General features: G+C 39.2%; 2 protein-coding genes across 2 annotated transcripts; one reads left to right on the top strand and one right to left on the bottom strand.

Moving 5' to 3' along the window:
* Positions 1–521: 521 nt before the first annotated feature.
* On the top strand, positions 522–14,836 carry LOC116299972 (unconventional myosin-VIIa). The gene is made up of 27 exons (XM_031708709.2): positions 522–841; positions 1,691–1,835; positions 2,483–2,560; positions 2,645–2,719; positions 2,868–3,052; positions 3,607–3,728; positions 3,838–3,980; positions 4,528–4,710; positions 5,007–5,091; positions 5,199–5,275; positions 5,584–5,769; positions 6,013–6,083; positions 6,298–6,376; positions 6,693–6,824; positions 7,267–7,402; positions 7,493–7,599; positions 7,991–8,128; positions 8,225–8,286; positions 9,196–9,376; positions 9,453–9,632; positions 10,181–10,438; positions 10,946–11,006; positions 11,085–11,109; positions 11,303–11,412; positions 11,675–11,906; positions 12,485–12,577; positions 12,779–14,836. Coding segments are annotated over exons 2-27 (3,135 nt in total). The 5' UTR covers positions 522–841; positions 1,691–1,700; the 3' UTR covers positions 12,780–14,836.
* A 71-nt stretch (positions 14,837–14,907) lies between these two features.
* Positions 14,908–17,951, bottom strand: LOC116299946 (neuropeptide Y receptor type 2-like). The gene has a single exon (XM_031708675.2). The coding sequence runs from the start codon at positions 17,372–17,374 to the stop codon at positions 16,268–16,270; it is 1,107 nt and encodes a 368-aa protein (XP_031564535.1). The 5' UTR covers positions 17,375–17,951; the 3' UTR covers positions 14,908–16,267.
* Positions 17,952–19,561: the final 1,610 nt, after the last annotated feature.

Below are 19,561 nucleotides of genomic sequence, written 5' to 3' on the forward strand. Positions count from 1 at the left end.
GCACAGGTGCACGTGCACTCCCCCCCCCCCCCCCCACAAAGGCTTAAGGTCCGCTCATCCATCTCCCTTATTTCTTTCACTTCTCATTCTTCAAGGGAAACTATACACTAGATGCAGAGGGGGGGGGGGGGGGGGGGGGGGGGGGAGATGAAACCAAAAAATCGAGTCGTGGTTTTCAGTACTTCAACTTCATCATCATTAAACTCTAGAGTATTACTTACATTACTTATCCATTATCAAAAACGTTTTCCGTTAACTAATTTCTAAATTTTCAAAAATCTCGAAAAAGAAAAAAATTCCCAAAAATAAACTAAGAATGCAAATTGGTCTCTACTAGGATAAAGCAATCATTTTTTCAACCTTGAATTAATGTTTTGGTTTGTTTACAGACGTACTGTATGGAAATGTCTTGATTGGATGACGTTTGATTGTCTTGTTATTGGAGTGGGAGGTTAATCTATTCATATTCATTCAATTCAATCATCAGTCATCCGTTCATTATATAATAGATAACTCTAATAACCATTATGGTAATTATGCCGTGTGATATAAATACCAGAAATCTGACTTGGAAATGTTCAAGCAAAACTAACATAAAAAACTACTGCAACTACGAAATATAGAAAAGAAATAATCACTCAAAGAGCATCGAAACGAATTTGAAGTTGAAGCTGTATATTGCAAACGAAAATATGTAATGTTTCGTCACAGTTAGCGAGCGAAAGTTCAGTTAGAATATTATCGACTTTGTTCTACATTAACTCGACCTGCAGATGAAGTGAGCTTCAGATTTTCACCTTCCAGGTTTAAAAACGTCTTAATTTGTGGACCAATAAAACGAGTAAGTATAGTATTTACAATTAAGCTGGCATGCATTTGATCACGGCGTTTGAGTTTATATATCGACTTGAAAATTATAATTCTCTGTGCATTGGAGGCCGTAACTTATCAAAATGTGTTCAAAAGTTAGAAGTTGATTGCGTTCTTTTTAGTCTCTCCTATTTTTTTATCTTCTAATAATGTTCAGCGATGTACATCTACTAAGTTTTTTTGTCTGGTGTTGTTTGGAGTTTCTGTCTTTCGAAGTTTGACTTTTCTTAACATTACATGTGTGTTGAATATTTAATGGTTTGCCGAAATAAACATGGTGTTTTTAGATGGCTGTCTAATTGAAAATATCCATGTAAACTATGACGGTATTTACCCAAGATCATTGTCTTCAGGTGTGTTACATTTCCGTCAATTTAGGAATCAGATCATCGGCTTAAATCTTTTTTTAAACTCAATTATGATCCTCACAATGCACCAGTTTAGATTTTTCCTATTTTGTTATTCGGATGACTGCGTAGTACTTTACTGAATGTCTAAGTTTATTAAATTAATAAGACTGACTGCAATACTGTAAAACAAGAGTAAAGTTGGTCGGATAATTTGTACAATGACGTTGCTAAGCAAATGGCTCTAGCGATATTTTTAACGTGCGCTTGCAGTAGTAATATATAGATAGATGTGTTGGCACAGGAAATTTTTAGGTGCAAGAATTTATGCGCAAACAGCAGTTTGGACGATATCGCTATATATATCGGATATATATTTGTATGTAGATTCGCTGTCATCATCATCATCATCAACACCATCATTATCACCATCATCACCATCATCATTGATTCAACATTGACTAATTTCACAGGTTCTAGAAGATGTCACTAATCGTGCAAGGCGAACATGTCTGGTTGGACGACAGCACCGTTCCCGGGGGTTTTGGTATTCCAATAGGCGCACGTGTCGAGTCGATAGAAGGATCCAAGGTTGTCCTCAAAGATGATGAGGAACGGGTAAGCAGACCATGCGAGAAACTCTGTACAGGTAGAACAAAGTGTGCGCATTAGTGCCAAGTAATTGAACTACCTTCTACTTTCTTTTATTCCTTGCGCGCGACATGTGGAGCGATTGTAACCTGCGCAAGTGGATTTCAAAGCCAACGACTGCATAGATTTAATTTTGACTTGCGCAAATAGAAAAATCAGTGGCGTGTGAAGTAAGCTGCTCTCGGTACGTCGGCTACAGTGTGTTACTTGTTCTCTGACTCGGAGATTTCAATTGTTGTTCTTGTCAATCAAACTGATAACCATCTTATCCTTAAGAGAGCTATAACATGCCTTCATTGGATGCCCTTGCCAATCAAACTGACAATCATCTTATCCTTAAGAGAGCTATAACGGACATCCATTGGCTGCCCCTGTCAATCAAACTGACAATCATCTTATCCTTAAGAGAGCTATAACGGACCTCCATTGGATGCCCTTGTCAAAAAAACTGACAATCATCTTATCCTTAAGAGAGCTATAACGGACCTCCATCGGATGCCCTTGTCAATCAAACTGATAACCATCTCATCCTTAAGAGAGCTATGCTATACCATGCCTTCATTGGATACTAGGGTCAAAAACACGATGCGACGAATCCTTTGTCTTATTAACAGGAGATAAACATACAACGTGCGGAAGCTGAACTATTGAATCGAATGCACCAAGGCAGTGTGGACACCGTCGACGATATGGTAAGAAACATTGTATTATGGTGTAAACCTTCTAGCTTACTTCACAAACTAAATGAACTTAATGACTTTATTTATTCATTCTAGATCAAACTTGGTGACTTAAATGAAGCAGGAATTCTACGTAACCTACTGATACGATACCGAGAAAGGCAGATTTACGTAAGCAATAATAAACTAATTGATTATTAATATTTATTAGTGATATTAGGAACAGCTCTTACCGGTGACGACGCAGGCCCAAGCCTTCTTCGGAGGCAATTTTTTCCCCCAGATGAAATGTTAACACCGATAGCGTTTATTTTGTCAGACATACATTGGTTCAGTGCTGGTAGCCGTCAACCCGTACACTTTCTTTCCTATCTACGACTCTACATACATCAATGAGTATCAAGGACGTGATTTGACTGCCCTACCACCTCACATCTTTGCTGTAGCAGAACAGGCATACAGCCTTATGAAGCGAGAGAAGCATAACCAGTGTATTGTTATAAGGTATGGTGGAATTGGTACTTTGAAATTAGTGTAATGACTTCATGGATGTATGGAACGTTACTAAAGTTATTTTCTCCTTCCCTCCTAGTTCCCCTCACATCTTCTCTCCACTATCCTTCCCTCCTAGTTCCCCTCACATCTTCTCTCCACTATCCTTCCCTCCTAGTTCCCCTCACATCTCCTACTTCTTATCTTCTTACACTATCCTTCTCTATTCTTCCTCCCTCTTCTCGTCTCGTCTGTTCCTCTCCTCTCCTCTCCCATCCTCTCCTCTCCTCTCCTCTCCTCTCCTCTCCTCTCCTCTCCTCTCCTCTCCTCTCCTCTCCTCTCCTCTCCTCTCCTCTCCTCTCCTCTCCTCTCCTCTCCTCTCCTCTCCTCTCCTCTCCTCTCCTCTCCTCTCCTCTCCTCTCCTCTCCTCTCCTCTCCTCTCCTCTCCTCTCCTCTCCTCTCCTCTCCTCTCCTCTCCTCTCCTCTCCTCTCCTCTCCTCTCCTCTCCTCTCCCATCCTCTCCCATCCTCTCCTCTCATTTAAAGAGATGACTATTATCTTTTTAGTGGTGAAAGTGGCGCAGGTAAAACAGAATCCACCAAGTTCATCCTGCAATATCTAGCGACTGTAAGTGGACAACATTCCAGAATAGAACAGCAAGTTCTACAAGCGAACCCAATACTTGAAGGTACGTACATAAAGTATATACTTAAATCAATCAGACTACATCTAACAGAGCACGACAGCCATGACGTAGTTTTCAAGTTTAATGATGATTGTGTGATTTGACGTCATAGCATTTGGAAACGCCAAGACCCTTCGCAATGATAACTCAAGTAGATTTGGTAAATATATCGATGTTCACTTCAACAAGTCAGCTGTCATTGAAGGAGCAAAAATCGAACACTACTTATTGGAGAAGTCGCGTATTGTGAACCAGGTCAGTTAAAGGCAATATAAGGATATGATGCTAATCATATATAGTATTGTTCTACATGGCAATGTAAAGTAATAGCAACTTTGCGCAAATGCTTAACATGACAGAACCGCTTTTCGAAAAATTCTTCGAGCTGACGTAAGAATTCCAAGAATATAGACCTTGCTAGCCCCGCAAACCTCCAACTGCAGTACGTCAGGCGTTTTCCTTCAAACGTCAAGGCGTCATAACGAAGTCGTCGATGGAAGAGTAGCCATATTAAATTTCATTGATGCCGATTGTTTCTCGGTGTTTGCGGGCGTTTTTCGGGGTCTGATTCCTAGCGGTTACAGGTGAGTGGTTAGCGGTAAACACGATTTTATCATTCACGCCTCTAAAGCGATGAAAGAAGTTGGTTCAAACAATGCGCGTCCCCTGGTTGGATCGAAAAGCGTGCTTGCGCAGGTTGCGCTAGATGTAAAAATGGATACAGAAAGTGATGTCCTTAACAGTAATTATCAAAGATAAGCGCTGTAAGAACTTGTCACAAGTATTCGTGTTTAATTTCTAGATGCCAGATGAAAGGAATTACCACATATTTTACCGCATGTTAGCAGGCATGAGCCCACAAGAGTTGCGCTCACTCCATCTCACAACACCACAGGACTACTACTACTTGTCTCAGGGGAACTGCTTCACGTGTCAGGGTGTGGATGAAGCACGTGCATTCCACGTGATCAAGGAAGCCATGGAGGTATAAGAATCATTATCTGTAGATTTCGAATGACTGTGAAAAGCTCACCATATACGAATGTGCCGTGCCGAGACCATGACGGTTCTATGTCAGAGGTTCGGACTGGATAAATCGTGATTACTTGCGCTGTTATTGGTTTAGCGTTTGCCGTTAGTTTCAAGCGGATACCGTGACAGTAACTGTACCAAAAGCGTCTCACAGTCATTTGAAACCTGACGTTATAATTAGGTATAGACGTGACATGAAATTTACTCTGGGTCACGCAATCTACGATTGTTGTATATGTTTTACTGTAGGTACTGGCTTTTACTGAAGAAGAAATGTGGCGCATATTCAAGATAATGGCCGCCCTTCTGCATCTGGGGAATATTAGTTTTCAAGGTACATTCTATTAAGGCTCATTCTTATATCCTAGTCATATGTTTGCGCACTTTTATTGTCCCTAATGCATGGCAAATCAGGCTAAATTTGATTTGATTCTTTTGTAGCTACAGTCCATGAGAATATGGAATCGTGCGAAATCATGAATGCTGAACACACAAATTACGCTGAAGATCTACTTGGGGTAAGTGATGGTGCAGTAAACCTAGTAGAGGTGGAGGCTACAGGAGTAGTAATTGAATGGAAACGCAGGCGCGCAGACCAAGAATTTAGCGTATCAGGTTTTGCGCAGGAAGAAAACCGGAGAATCCGGAGAAAAACCCTCGAATCAAGGAAGAAACCTAACATACTCTACTCACGTGTAATGCCGAGTACAGGAATCGAACCTCAGACCTGAGAGGCGCTTGAATATGTCAGTCTTGATTCTCAATAGGTGCTTACAATCTTCTGTTGAAACTGGGGTTATAGTCTTAAATTTTTATCGCTCAACAGCTTCCACGGAACACGATGGAGAAAGCCTTTACCTTCAAGTCCACATACGCATCAGGTGAAGTCATCTATAGTCCACTGAGTGACAGCAAAGCCACAGATGTCAGGGATGCTTTTGTCAAAGGATTGTACGGTAAAACCTTCGTCTGGATCGTCCGCAAGATAAACGCCTCAATCTACAAACCCAAGGTACGGCAACGATCTGCCGCGCGACAAAATAGGATTTTGATGGACGTCTATCAAAGTGTTTGTCATGGAATCGCCTTGATTTACGTCCATCAAAACCTTTTTGTCGCGACGACCATTCCGCAACTGCTTTCGAGAACCATAAGATATTTTGTTGTCGTACTTGACTAAGCAAAATAAATGTTCCCTGAAAACGAAATCAATGCTTACCAAAAAGGGATCTACGTTTCTCTCATGTCTTGTTAGGACGAGAAAGACGGTCGCACGTCTATTGGTGTACTGGATATCTTTGGCTTCGAAGTCTTTGACGTGAACAGGTAAAGCAATTACCTAGAATGGTTGAGAATTACTGTAAAAAGGATAGATAGGTTATGCAGTGAATTGGAAAGCGAACGTTGGACAAGGGAGGTGTATCTTCTTCACTCCTCTTCGTTTCTCTTTGGGGAATATTATTCGTTCCCTTTCATAGTTTTTGCAAAGTCAATATTGTCAGGCACAATCATGATTTTATTTAACTTTTTCATTCCTCAGCTTTGAACAACTGTGCATCAACTATGCAAACGAGAACCTTCAACAGTTTTTTGTTGCGCAGATATTCAAAATCGAGCAGGTAATATACATATGGATGACAAGAGCAATTTGTTTCGTAAATGGGATACCTGTGGTAAATGACGCTCAAATAGTTTGCACTCTTATCTCAGTGAACCAATGAAAATGCGGAGAACCCGCGCACCAGCCAATCAGCCAATAAGAAGAATTGGAAAACCATTTGAGAGTCATGGTGTCTTTTTGTCATACAAAATCTCCTGTTCTTTGCTCCATGTTTACTAGTACTTTGTTTGCTTGCTTGTTCGTTCGTTCCTTTGTTTGTTCGTTTAAATTCGTTCGTCACGCTGACTTTCAATGTTTCATCTACGTAATTCCAGGAAGAGTACAGTCGGGAAGGAATCGAGTGGAAACAAGTGACCTTCCAAGACAATCAAGACGTTCTCGACATGCTGGCCCTCGCACCTATGAACTTTATCGCGCTAATGGACGAAGAGAGTAGATTCCCTCAGGTAAACACCAAGAGCTTTCTCGGAGTGCGATAAACATGATGCATTGTGGTATAGCTTGGGTTCAAGTAACACCGCATGATGAACAATAGATGTTCTTACCCAAGCTAGACCGCAATGCACCATGTTCACCACCTCACATCACCATTATAAGGCATGATGAACAAAATAATGTTGTACCTAAGCTAGACCACAATGCTTTAATTTTTTTCTTCTCGGCAAAGATTTTGTCCTGCTGATTCCCCATATCTCTAGAGACTCGATCTTCTCATATGCCAAATGCATTTATTCTCATCACGGGCTTGAGAAAATGATTTCTATAGATATCAAACTACATAATATTTAGATTGCGCGCAACAATGATATGCATGACGTCCTTCCCTCGATTGGAAAAATGGTCAAAAGCTAAAGGTAAAATTGTACAATTGGTTCTGGATTTTTTTAGGGAACAGACGAGTCATTTCTACACAAGCTGAATGCAAATCATAAAGACAATCCTTACTTCGTTAAAAGCAGCTCATTGGAAAGAACGAAGTTTGGAGTCGTGCACTTCGCTGGGACTGTGTATTATGAATCTGAAGGTGAAGATGTAACGGAAGGAAAGAAGGAAGGAAGGAAGGAAGGAAGGAAGGAATAATCTAATAATCCATACATGTTTTGTTTGATGACAGGAATTCTAGACAAGAATCGTGACACATTCAGTGGTGATCTCATTGATTTGATAGCTCAAAGTGACTCAAACTTCTTGCTCGATTTTTTCATAAAAGAACGTTCCATGGTATGTAATATCTAACATCTATACTTCAATCTAAGAATATTTCTTATTAGACGGGTAAAGTTCCTTTGCATCTTATCTTTCGTTGACTTGGGGATCGTTCTTTATTTAAGGGAGGAGAATGGTATGAAGTAATCAAATCCCCCTCCCTTATTTGAGATGCAAGACTTTTGCTGTACCCTCCCATACACGCCCTGTTTTCCCTTATTCGTTTTTACTTTTCATGCAAAATAATAATAATAATAATAATAATAATAATAATACTCGACGTTCTGTTTTCTTTTCTCAATGGTCTACCCTCTGTTTTACCAGTTCTCTCCCAAATGAAAATCGGTCCTAATATAATTTGCTGTCTTGTCTAAGATTCTAATCCCCATTTCTGTGATGTGATCAGGGAACAGAGACAAGAAAACGATCTCCCACTTTAAGCATGCAGTTCAGACGTTCGTTAAATGTTTTGATGAAGACTCTATCGAACTGTCATTCATCATTTGTACGCTGCATCAAGCCGAACAACCATAAACAAGCCATGGTAAGGTTGTTATTTCACTTGGATAAATTACTATTGCTACTTATTCTTTCTTGTCATCCAGGATTTACTTTCCCTCTTTTAATCTTAATGATACAGGTGTTTGACAGACAGTTGTGCTGGCAACAGTTGAAGTATTCAGGAATGCTTGAAACAGTTAGGTAAGATTACTCCCCCCCCCCCCCCCCCCCCACGACTCACCCATTACAGACAACAAATCTATAGAACTAGTCAAACTATAAAAACGATTACAATGCTGTAGCGATGGAAAAAAAAGAACCAACGAATAATGATGAATGAATAAAAGAAAAAATGGCGGTCCGATGAGTAATTCACCAATGCGCATGCGTTAATATTATTAACCCTCGACCGCAATGCATGCTTATTATATCATCACGATAATGGACGATTCTGCATCAAACGAAAAAAGGTTCGTTTTTTCTCTTCCTATTTTCAATCAACTTTCTCAATTCATCAGTATTGTGTTAGTCAACAGTTCGTCTACCACATCCTAGTGCCCACATAAATAAGCCTGATTTCTGTCATGTTTAAAATGAAACATGAAAAATGCCGAAAGTCAATATCGACTTGATAAAGTAAATTGAGTTTGATATCAGTTTTGTACTTTCACGACGTTATGTCAATACACACAGGCAATATTATGAACTAATATAGTTTAGTAACTCTCATCTTAGATGCATCCAATTCCTTGTTTTAAGGAGCAGTGTCAAAAACCTTGCCATCTTGGGATCGGAGTAGAAATGTCAATTTTGATATTTCACTTGTTTTATCAATCTTTTAGGCAAATTTTTTAACGAATATTATTGAGAAAGTGTAGCCAAAAGGATAATCCAATAATGGTTTAGAGTTTAGGCTGGAATAAAAGTTGAATTTTAGAGTATTCTGGAGTATTTTGTTAATATTAAAGATTTACATAACAAGCTTATCTTTAACTTCAATTTTGCAAAAGCCTACTCGCAAAGGCACTTGGGAATACACTTCTTTTGTGATAGTTTATCTTCTCATTTAATAATATTATTTATTATTATTAATATTTATATATCTATTAGGGTTCGAAAGGCTGGTTATTCTATGCGACACACCTTCGAAGAATTTGTCACACGATATCACATGCTTCTGCGTGACAGTGAAGCCAAGTCACGCAATCCACAAGAAGTCTCGGAACTCATCGCCAGTTCTTTACTCAGCAGCACGGGCTGGGTAATGGGAACGAGGAGAATCTTCTTAAAGGTGAGAAAAAATTCAAAGGAAAAATAGTCGAAAAAGTATGTTCTGAATAATATTATCTTTATTGAATATTTTGTAGGAATCTCAAGACAAAATTCTAGAAAATGCTCGCTCCAGGCTCCTCACGTCCAAGGTTGTTCTTCTACAAAGGAATATTAGAAAATATCTTCAACAAAAACGTGTCCGAAAAGAAAGGAATGGAGCCATTGTGATTCAGAAAACATGGAGAGGGTACAAAGAGAGGCGAGCGTATAACACGGTAAGTGTGTCTGCTGCCCTGCTATGTAAATAAATAAAAGTGTGGTTGCGCCCTCAATAATACTTAGACCTCTGGTTTTTAGCTTCATTCAATCAAAAGGCTTCCTCGGTTATCCCAGTGTAACATGGTTTGATTTGATGGATAAACTGTAGGATGAAAGCACAAAAAAAATGTGCCGCGCGTCGACTGGCTTTTTCAGAAACATGAAAAGTATTCTAATGGCTCTGTCTGTCCATCTCGTACCCCGAGCCTTTATTCCTTACTGCGCATGCTTGACGACAAGCATGCGCAGTAAAAAATAAATAAAGGTTCTGCGTACGCGATTGCTTTGTCTTTCTGTCCGTCTGTGTGTCTACATTACAGACTATCAGTGTAAGGTCTCAGTCAGACAGATTAGTTGTGGCTGTCTGTCCGTCTGCCATCTTTTCTGTTATAGTATCTTATTTGTTGTTGTTGTTGTTGTCTTTTTTTATGAGTGTAACTGATATCGGTGCATTCAACTGCCTTCTAGTTTCCCCCCTGATTATTTCATATTAAACGTTTACTAGATGAGACGGGGTTTTTACCGCCTTCAAGCCATTGTACGTTCACGTTTACTTGTCAAGAAATACCACACGCTCAAGCTACAAATGGCTGAAGAACAAAAATTAAAGCTACAAGAACAGAAGAGAAGAGAAGAAGAGGAGAGAAGAAGGGAGGAAGAAGAGAAGAGAAGGGAGGAAGAAGAAAGATGGCGGAAAGAACAAGAGTTACGAAGACGAGAAAGAGAACGAAAAAGAAAAGAAGACCTTGAAAGAAGAGCCAAAGTAAATAGGACGTTTGCATGATGGAGTCATTTGACTCCCACTACCATAATGCTTCGCGAATTTTCTTTCTTATTCAAATTTGTATTTCCTCATGAGAATAGTAAGACAATTGGTGCTAATTAACTGAATAAAAGGAAGTGTGCAAGGGAGTCTGGTAGTAGAGGTCAGTGACGCCATCATACAAACGTCCTATTGATATATAATTTATACTCACTAGTATTTACCATCACGTGACGGCAGCCATGTTAGATGGCAGGAACAATACGATCGTTTTACATGAGAAAGAATTCAATTGCCGAGAGCAAAGAGATTTTATTGTTCTGTCATCTAACCACAGGAAGCCCAAGCAGCATTATGGGATGGGCACGTAATGGTGCAAAACCTCTATTAGATTAGACTGATGTTGTTACTGTATTCGATTAGATGTCGGTGCCATGTTTTTTCGGTACAGCGGTCAGCTCCCAAGCATGCGCAAACCTTATTTCTTCATTTTATGTTTATGCACAGGAAGCCCAGATGGAAAGAGAGCAGAGGGAGAAAAACCGTGGTGAGGGGCTTACACTCCTAGGTAGGACCACACTTGATCATATCATATCAGTACTTTATTTATCACAGTTGATCATACCTTCTGTTTGTTCTTTCATAGGTCGTTCCTCAGCCGGCAAAGCTACGTAAGTAGAGGGAGTTTAAACTTTCCAGTTCGAAAAGGAATAAAAAAGGGACCAGCGGAGGGAGGGGAGGAAGGGAGGGAGGCTGGGAAAGAGGTAGGAAGGGGTCAAGCTAGGTTTAATTCTAAAAGAAAGAAAGGAAAAAAGAGAGAAGAGAAACAGTTTGGAATCTTTTATTCCTCTTTCATTCACACAGTTCTCAAAGCACAGCATTATACCAAGGGACATCAGCCAGTACTACTCAAGACCTGGGCGCTCTTTCTTCTTCACTCAGTGAGATGCTGACACGCTCTAATCCTACTCGTGGTAAGTCTTGTTGATATAGTCACGTGGTCTGTCCAATCTTGTTGATACAATCAGGTGATCTGTCCCATCTTGTCCATGCAATCACGTGATCGGTCAATCCATGTTAATACAATCACGTTATCAGATAAGGTCTTGCTGATACAATTACTTTTTCCCCTTCGTAGCCTCGCATTCATGCGCTTTGACTGCCGCGTGAGTAAGGTTCATTGTTATTATAGAAGAATATAAAGGTTTTCAGTGTCATCATTTGTATTGTTTGCAGGTGCGCAGGACGGTGCGCAGTATGTTCCTCACACGTTAACCTCAACGATATCAAGTTTGTCTTCTCTTTTAAAGCCAAGTCCAGGCAATTCTGCTGCTTTTGCGGTTTCTTTGCTTGCTTTTGGAATCGCATTAGGAACTCCACCAACAGAGCAGCACAATCAACAACAACAACAACAACAAGAAGAATCCACAACAGCTGACAGTCAGGCCTCTACAAGTCGACAGCAGAGGTATGTACTCTAGAAAAAACCTTTACATTTTACCTGGATCGATATCCTGGAAACAACATATAAGTGAGCACGGTCAATACACAGATTGAACCCTGAAACAACCTCTTGGTTGATCAAAGTCAGGGCATGGCTAATATACAGATCGAATCCTGAAGCAACCTCTGGAAGATCGATCTAAGTCAGAGCACGACTAACTCACAGATCGAACCCTGAAACAACCTCTGGGCTGATCTGAGTCAGGGCACGACTAACTCACAGATCAAACCCTGAAACAACCTCTGGGCTGATCTGAGTCAGGGCACGACTAATTCACAGATCGAACCCTGAAACAACCTCTGGACTGATTTGAGTTAGGGCACGACTAACTCACAGATCATATTGGGATTTTGAAATTTAAGCGAATTTTCGTTATGATCCGAGTTAGATCCGTCGGCCATGCTTGAATCTTACATTTGGGAACCGTGAGTTGTGCAGACCGTACACGTTTAAATGACACATATTTCAACAGATGGTTGCATGTCACCCCAACTACCGAAAATCCATCTCTATTTAACATGATTTCTTTCTTTTTACAATAGTCAACGACAAGGCTTCGTATCACCTCTGCGCACTGAAGCGCGTGGCCCGCAAAGTTCGAATCGTAACGGACCCAATTCAGAGCTACGACATTAGTAAGTATCAATGTCCACTTTCGACTGGAATTCCTGTGTCCTTACACAGGAACCCCGAGTAAAGTATTCACGATTTTCAAACTAGAAAATAAATGTCGAATCTTTCCAGGTTAGGCATGACACACACTACAGCTGCGCGCATTCTTGAAATACGCTTCATCAGTTGAAAGTTAAAAACGCTTTTTTTTTTTTCAATTTTAGATCGTACAATCCGGGGACAGCATCCATCGATCAATATATTGAAATAAAATATAAATCACCATAAGGTAGCAGAGTTTAAGATTAATGCATCTCAATCTAGGCCGCATCCTTTGGGCGCATGTAGAACACGATACACAAAGACTATGAGGATTTTACAGTCGTTAGCACCCATTCATTAATTCCCTATACTACCTTACAGCCTAAGGTCTACTTTTCATTGCGCTGTGAGCACAAACACAAGAAAAAGCGCTGCGTGTGTTTTGTTTTGTTTTGTTTGTTTGTTTTTATGTTGTTTTTTTTGTTTTTTGTTTGTTTTTTTTTTGTTTGTTTGTTTTTGTTTTGTTTTGTTGACTTGACCACAAACATACTGAGAAGCAGCATGGTAAATGTTGTCGACGCTGAAATAGCGATGGAAACATTCAAAAACCTCCATTTACAAAAATGTGATTATCAAAGTAATATACCACGACAAGGGTTATTCTTTTCCGGATGTGAACTGGAGACGATGTTAGCCTCCCAATATTCATGCTTTTCGTTGAGCAGTTTTCGTTGAGTCACGTATTTAAGCTTCGCAAAATTGGAACGATATCGTAGATCGATCCGTGGAAACATGACCGCCATCATCTAATCTCTAGTTTTCACGCCATTATTCACGATACTAAGGATCGTAATTGAATTGATTGCAAATATCCGTCCATTTTCTAACACATAAAATCCCTAACAAGCTCAACATAATCACCTTAACGAGTTATTTTGATAAAGTACTCGAGGAATAAGAACACCGGAGACAGTATGGGGATCTACTTAAATAAATCAATTCATTCATTATTAGGATAAAAACACTGTGGATTTCGACAGCAGAGAGCCTCATTTCTTAGTATTTACTGCTTTCTTTTCCACTAAGATTGTTCGATATAGGGCAGATGTTTCCACGCGCGAGTCGATCGCAAAGGGCGTTGGAATACCTCGTATTGAGCACCTCAAATTTCTATTTTTTTATCATGAAATTCGTGAGCTCAAAGTGATGCTCATGTGAAATAAAAATGAAATTTAGAAGCACTCTGGTAATGAAAAAAGTATATTTATTGTTTAGAGGTGTTACATTTTCTTACGGCATTCCCATGATCATCTCGTAGTTTTCTCTTGAAGCTTTATTTAAGCTTTATGACTATAGATACATAGTATGATAAAGTGCAATTCGAAACTGACGTCCTATCGACTTAGAATCAAGCTCGGCTTCCGCACGCGTGTATAGTATATAAATGACAAACGAAAAATAGAAATCCTCCAAGGTTCCAGAGAAATTTTGTTCCACGTATCTTTGTTTGTACATGACGTCATAGCCGCCATGTTGGATGAATTGAACAAGACTTGTCAATGAATTTTTCTGTTGTTATGTTATCCATCATGGCCGCCGTGTCTTTTGCAATTCTTTGCCTTCATCGAGTTGTAGTACCATTAGAGCCCGGACAGGGTCTCTTTATTAGCAAGACATTAGCTCTCAGCATGTCATATTCAGGTCATGTGTAAGGCTGACATTTCTGTAGTGGCTGTAGATTTAGAAATAATACCCGGAGGCCGATTATTCAATAAACTGAGTAGTTTGCTTTGTAAGGGTTAAGAGCGATATATGAAGGAGTTTTCTAAATTGCGTATTAGCCCGTACTCTCAGGCCAGCCAAAACCCCCTTGATCAAGAGCCAACATTTCTTGACATTAATTAACTTTTCAGAAATATGGGAGAAGTCATTTTTTAGGAGGGGTGTGTGGGCCCTATAAACAGTAATGTAACATCTTTAGCCCCCCTTTTTTAAAAGTGACCCTTCCCTTGAAATTTGTTATTTAACCCTCCCCTTTATGTGGTATGAAATATTTGATGGGTAGAAATTTAATGGTCCTCCCCTGGATTCGGGCAAAACCCCCCTACCCCCTCCTAACAAATAAATACTTCCTAACTCATTGACTACGCTTGATACTTTATTGATAAATCAAGAAGATTGATGCTCTTTTAGTGTTTGTCTACGCCTCGGTGCTGAATAAAACTCTTAATTGACACTGATTCATTCGTTCATGTTTTCAGTTTATTCACACGTATAATACGATCATAATTCATTATGAATTGTTAATTATAGATAATATAAGTAGAAAATATTATAATGATAATAATAGAAAAGTAAATGATATTAAGTGTGTGAGGTTGTTGTTCGTTCATTCATTGCTCTTTCCCTCTCTTCCGCCTTTTTTTATCTATTTATTTTCTGTATCGTGCTGAGTGTCTAGTTCTTAGCCCTTTCTTGTTTTACTTATTCTACAATACTAATACACTACTGAACGACACTAATAAATATAAAATCCAAGGATTAACTATATAGATTTACCCCCCATCGAGTACCAACAGTCACCTGCATTCATTAGCCAAAGACTCCTGAGGTTTCTAAAACAATACAACAACAGCATTTCTTATTCTACTTTGATCAATGGTTACTCCCGATTCAATGTATTCAAGTAGTGCGTTGACATATCGAGTAGTACGTCTTGGAGTACAATAAGATCTCTTGTGTGTGTGATGCAAAGACCATCCCTGAACACACTCACCAAAGAGAATGAGCGCTTTTCAGGTTTTTTAAAAGCATTCAGTACTGATTTATTATTCTTGATATTACTACTTTGTTTTTCTTTCAAATATTAAAGTTATTAATTATTGGTCGACACTACGTATACGCTTATGGCGAAAACGAACTAAAAAATTGTTCTGACAAAATTTCTCCGTTCATAAATTTTAATCGATACTTTGTCGGCTCGCGTTCGTCTCCTGTAAGCTGTTCGTCAATTTTAATCGATACTTTGTCGGCTCGCGTTCGACTCCAGCAACCTTGTTTCGACCGTAACATAGCAAACAAATCAATATCAAATACCCATTTAAATGTATTTCGTAATCTTACTTTTATTCTCATAAATGATTCGATTCTAGAGGTCTTGACTAATTTACATAATTCGTAGTGTCTTCGGGTCTTAATCGGATATGTTGCGTGTGCCGGAACATTCTCTAATCTTGCTGCATGGTTCAAGGACCGGTCTATTTATTTAACAGATATGATCTCACACATTCTAAAGTTTACTTAATGCATTCGTTAATATAGTAATCTGATTTTATCTCGTAATGTCTTGTAGAACTTGATGGCTTATTGTATTTGTAATATGCAAGAAAGAGAAAAAAATAAAGCATTTTCAAGTACCCTTGTTATAGTCATAAATCCTTCTTTCGCGAAAATTTAAGATTTTCGTTCTTCCCTTGATTTCATTTTTGTTTCTTTTTTTTTTTCCCCTGAGTAATTTTGGCTTCAACGTTCGGCAAGTTCGTCCATCGATCGTTTAGTGCTCTAATTTTCTAACAAGCGCGAATAAACAGATATTTTTATACAGTGTATACATAGTATATATCACTTGTTTGTTTGAGTCGAGCAGAAAGGATTTCTTCTATCACTTCTGATCATAGTGCTGTTTCTCTGTCCTTTACTGCTCTCAAGTCATTCTTCTGTAGTGTAGTGGCTGATTGCAGTAATGAAGTGCTTTTCACCGATTCAAAATGCTGTTTCGGAGAGTGCCAACCATAGAACTTTTTCTTAAACTCACGCCTAAACTCCGCGCTAACAAGAGCGTAGATAAGGCAGTTGACGGACGAGTTAGCAATAACGCAAATAACAGTAATATTGTAGTAAACCCAGATGAAACGATCCCAATGAAGCTCTTCCCAATATGTAATTGCTAAGCGCAAAGCATTCAATGGGAACATCGTGACAGCGAAAGTGACTACCACGGGAGTCAGAAGTTTTTTAGCTTTTGCATTGATCTGTTCTCTACGTCGTCTCTTCTTGGCTGAAAAGGATCTTCTTATTGCCTTGTGGAACTGAGAGCTTTCCTTCAGTCTCTGCCCTATTTTGATGTACGTCGATATGATCACAGACAGAGGAAGAATATACCAAAATACTGCAATTCCAATCATGTACGTTTGATGGAAAATGTTCTTGTCCAGTCGGTCGGGCCAGCTTGGGGTACAATCAACGACCTCATAAAGAGGTCTTAGATCTTTGAAATCAATGACGAAGAAAAGTGGAAGAGAGACGATGAGAAAAGAAACTAGCCAGATTAGAATGACGGTGGCTCTTGCAGTTTTCAGCGCTCTTTTCCTGTCACGTCTTATGCCGCCTACGATTGCACGGTAACGGTCGATGGCAATGGCTGTAATAGACCACACGGATACACCATGGAAAACATCTCCTATTGGGTATATATACCTGCAGAAAAACTCGCCCAGAGGCCAGTTGGTGGGATCCTGTTCTTTGATGACAGCGAGAGGAAAGTTGATCAACAAAACCCCGAGGTCTGCAATGGCCAAGTTGCGGATATGAAAGTTCGCAACGGAGTGAAGCTTTTTGCTGCTGGTGACTGTATGGCATACCAAGACGTTGCCAAGAACCCCGAGTACAGCTATGGATACTTCGACAGTTAGTCTTGTGACCTCTAGGAATAACGGTTCTTTAATGTAGTCGGGTGCTGAGGTATTTGATGTGAAATTAGTGCTTCCTTGCCCTGTCATTTTGTTCGACTAATGATCGATTCTCTAAGTGCTTTTGCAAGCAGTTCTTTCGTTTTCAATCGATTTTTCTTCTAAAATTCCGTCGAATTCTGCTCCGTTTGCTATTACGGTTCTTAAATCTAGCCGTAAACAAAAACAATTGTGTTCTTAGTCCAAAAGCGTAACGAGCCAAGAGCAAATTCTTCGAATACACCCTCGGCAATTTGCCTTCCACTACTATAAAGTCAAGACAGCTCGCGAGCACAGGACTTTCCAATCTGCTGTTCGTAGTAAAATCAGTTTCAATCAATAGGTCTTCCGGAAATGATTTTGATAGGCTGAGATATACTTACTACTGATTGATCTTCATCTCCATTAAGAAGTCTAGTTGCTTCTGTGTGCCTAGGATGCAGTGTTCAACCCTGTATATCGAGCAAAACTATATATATAATCCCAAGGTATTCTGTCTTTCTTTCTATAAACTATTCTCTACTAAGTCAATACAAACAAAATTATCTTGCATGCTATCTGCTTGTGTTTCCACCCTAAAATATACCACTTTGTTCAAGTAGGTACGGCGGCAGCTTGCTTATGGGTATAGTATTATCACAACCATGTCATTGGCGGCACCAATTTATGATAATCACCGATCAAAAAGGCTCAAAATGCAAGCTTATATTTATTTTTACAAGGTTTCATGAAGGTACCATGCTTTCGACTTTGTGCAATGTAAAGTCAGTAGCAAATACTATCATTTTATAAAGCAAAAATTACTAAACTTAACAATAAAAATTCCCTCAAAAAAGACTCCGATAAAGGTTTAAACTTTCCGTGCAGAATGAGACAATATCTTTAATAAAGTTTATTTTGTTGTCCAGGATTAGAAGGGGATAAAAAAAACAAGTTCGATTAAGTCGAAGCCAAAGGTGTTAGCCAAGGAAATGGGAGTAGTGTGAACATACATTGCCTTAGCAGAGCGCTATTAAATGCATGGGAAATTAGGCCGGGCAAATGATGGTCAAACGCTAACATCTTTCAGACTACAGCCAGGAACGTCTTTGAATTCACAAAACGCGAACGAAAAACGTGTCAAATTAAACGGGCTAACTACTTTCCTTTCACCTAGCCATGACAAAAACTACTTTTAATAATGCGATAAACAAAGCCAGGAAATGGTATTTTTCCATCAAAAAGTGGCCAATTTCCTTTTAATTTACGACAATTCATAACTCGGTTTTTAATATAGCTCAATATTGTTTTCTTTTTTCATCAAACTAGATATTTTTAATCGCTTTGCGTGAGTAAATCCCTCGGTGGTTTAATTACTGCATGTCAAAACTCTACTCAGTCAGCTACTAAAATGATTAGTTTCAAATCCCGCGTCTTATAAAGCCCAACTTTTGTCCCGTAAAGAGACAGAATTAGTCTTAGTCTTTAAAAGGTGTTAAATGAAGAAGTTTTGCCAGCAAAACACGAAACACCCTTAACAGAGGACTATCTATTAAGGCTCGTAAAATACATATTTTGAAACGTGTTCTACTATTAAGTTGTTTGTATTACCTAAATTACCAAAAATGGAGTTTTTGAGTGACTAGAAGTATCGTACAGGTGTTTTGACTAGTGTTTGTACAACAAACACTGCAGCAATTTCCTAAAACGTATGCTTACGCCCACTAATATTTTTTCACCTCCGAGAGACGAGAGACGCCCATGGTAATCGCAGTGCAATCCATAAACCTCGATCTGTTAATTTCACAGAGATTAATCGGTGGGAGTGACTATTTCAACAAAATGGTTGTGATCAAATACGGATCGTACCACTACCATTAACTCCAATAATTAACAATATGATCGTGTTCATTTAAAGACCTCGGCTCTTCTTTTTTTAATTTCACTCGTTTAGCTTTACCAAATATTACTCCGTTATCGTACTGTCAACTCCTCAGTCTTCTGCAAGACCTAGTACCAGGAATAAATTTAATAAAGTTAGAACAGAAAGCGCCGGCTTGCTTTGCAATGCGCAGTGATGAACATTGATTAATACAGTCATCCAACAAGGCTAGGAGTTGCGTGTTGAAGGCTTGAATAGCTTTCTTATCGAAATCTGCCTTTGAGATCCAGCTAATTAAACAAATCGCTTATCTCCTTAGGGTTGGTACTATAGTTTATCCGCGGTAATTTATTAAGACGATCAATAAGTCTGGAAAA

This window comes from Actinia tenebrosa, unplaced genomic scaffold, assembly GCF_029948245.1.
Source record: "Actinia tenebrosa isolate PJP-AT-01 unplaced genomic scaffold, QUT_ActTen_1.0 PGA_scaffold0__85_contigs__length_37466705, whole genome shotgun sequence".
NCBI classification, from domain to species: Eukaryota; Metazoa; Cnidaria; class Anthozoa; order Actiniaria; family Actiniidae; genus Actinia; species Actinia tenebrosa.

Bases quoted from the DNA above. Each gene is read 5' to 3' on its own strand.
- LOC116299946 (XM_031708675.2), bottom strand. From the start codon at position 17,374: ATGACAGGGCAAGGAAGCACTAATTTCACATCAAATACCTCAGCACCC.
- LOC116299972 (XM_031708709.2), top strand. From the start codon at position 1,701: ATGTCACTAATCGTGCAAGGCGAACATGTCTGGTTGGACGACAGCACC. The intron at 2,720-2,867 runs GTAAGCAATAAT...TTATTTTGTCAG, and splicing joins ACCGAGAAAGGCAGATTTAC to ACATACATTGGTTCAGTGCT. The intron at 7,600-7,990 runs GTATGTAATATC...TGATGTGATCAG, and splicing joins TCATAAAAGAACGTTCCATG to GGAACAGAGACAAGAAAACG.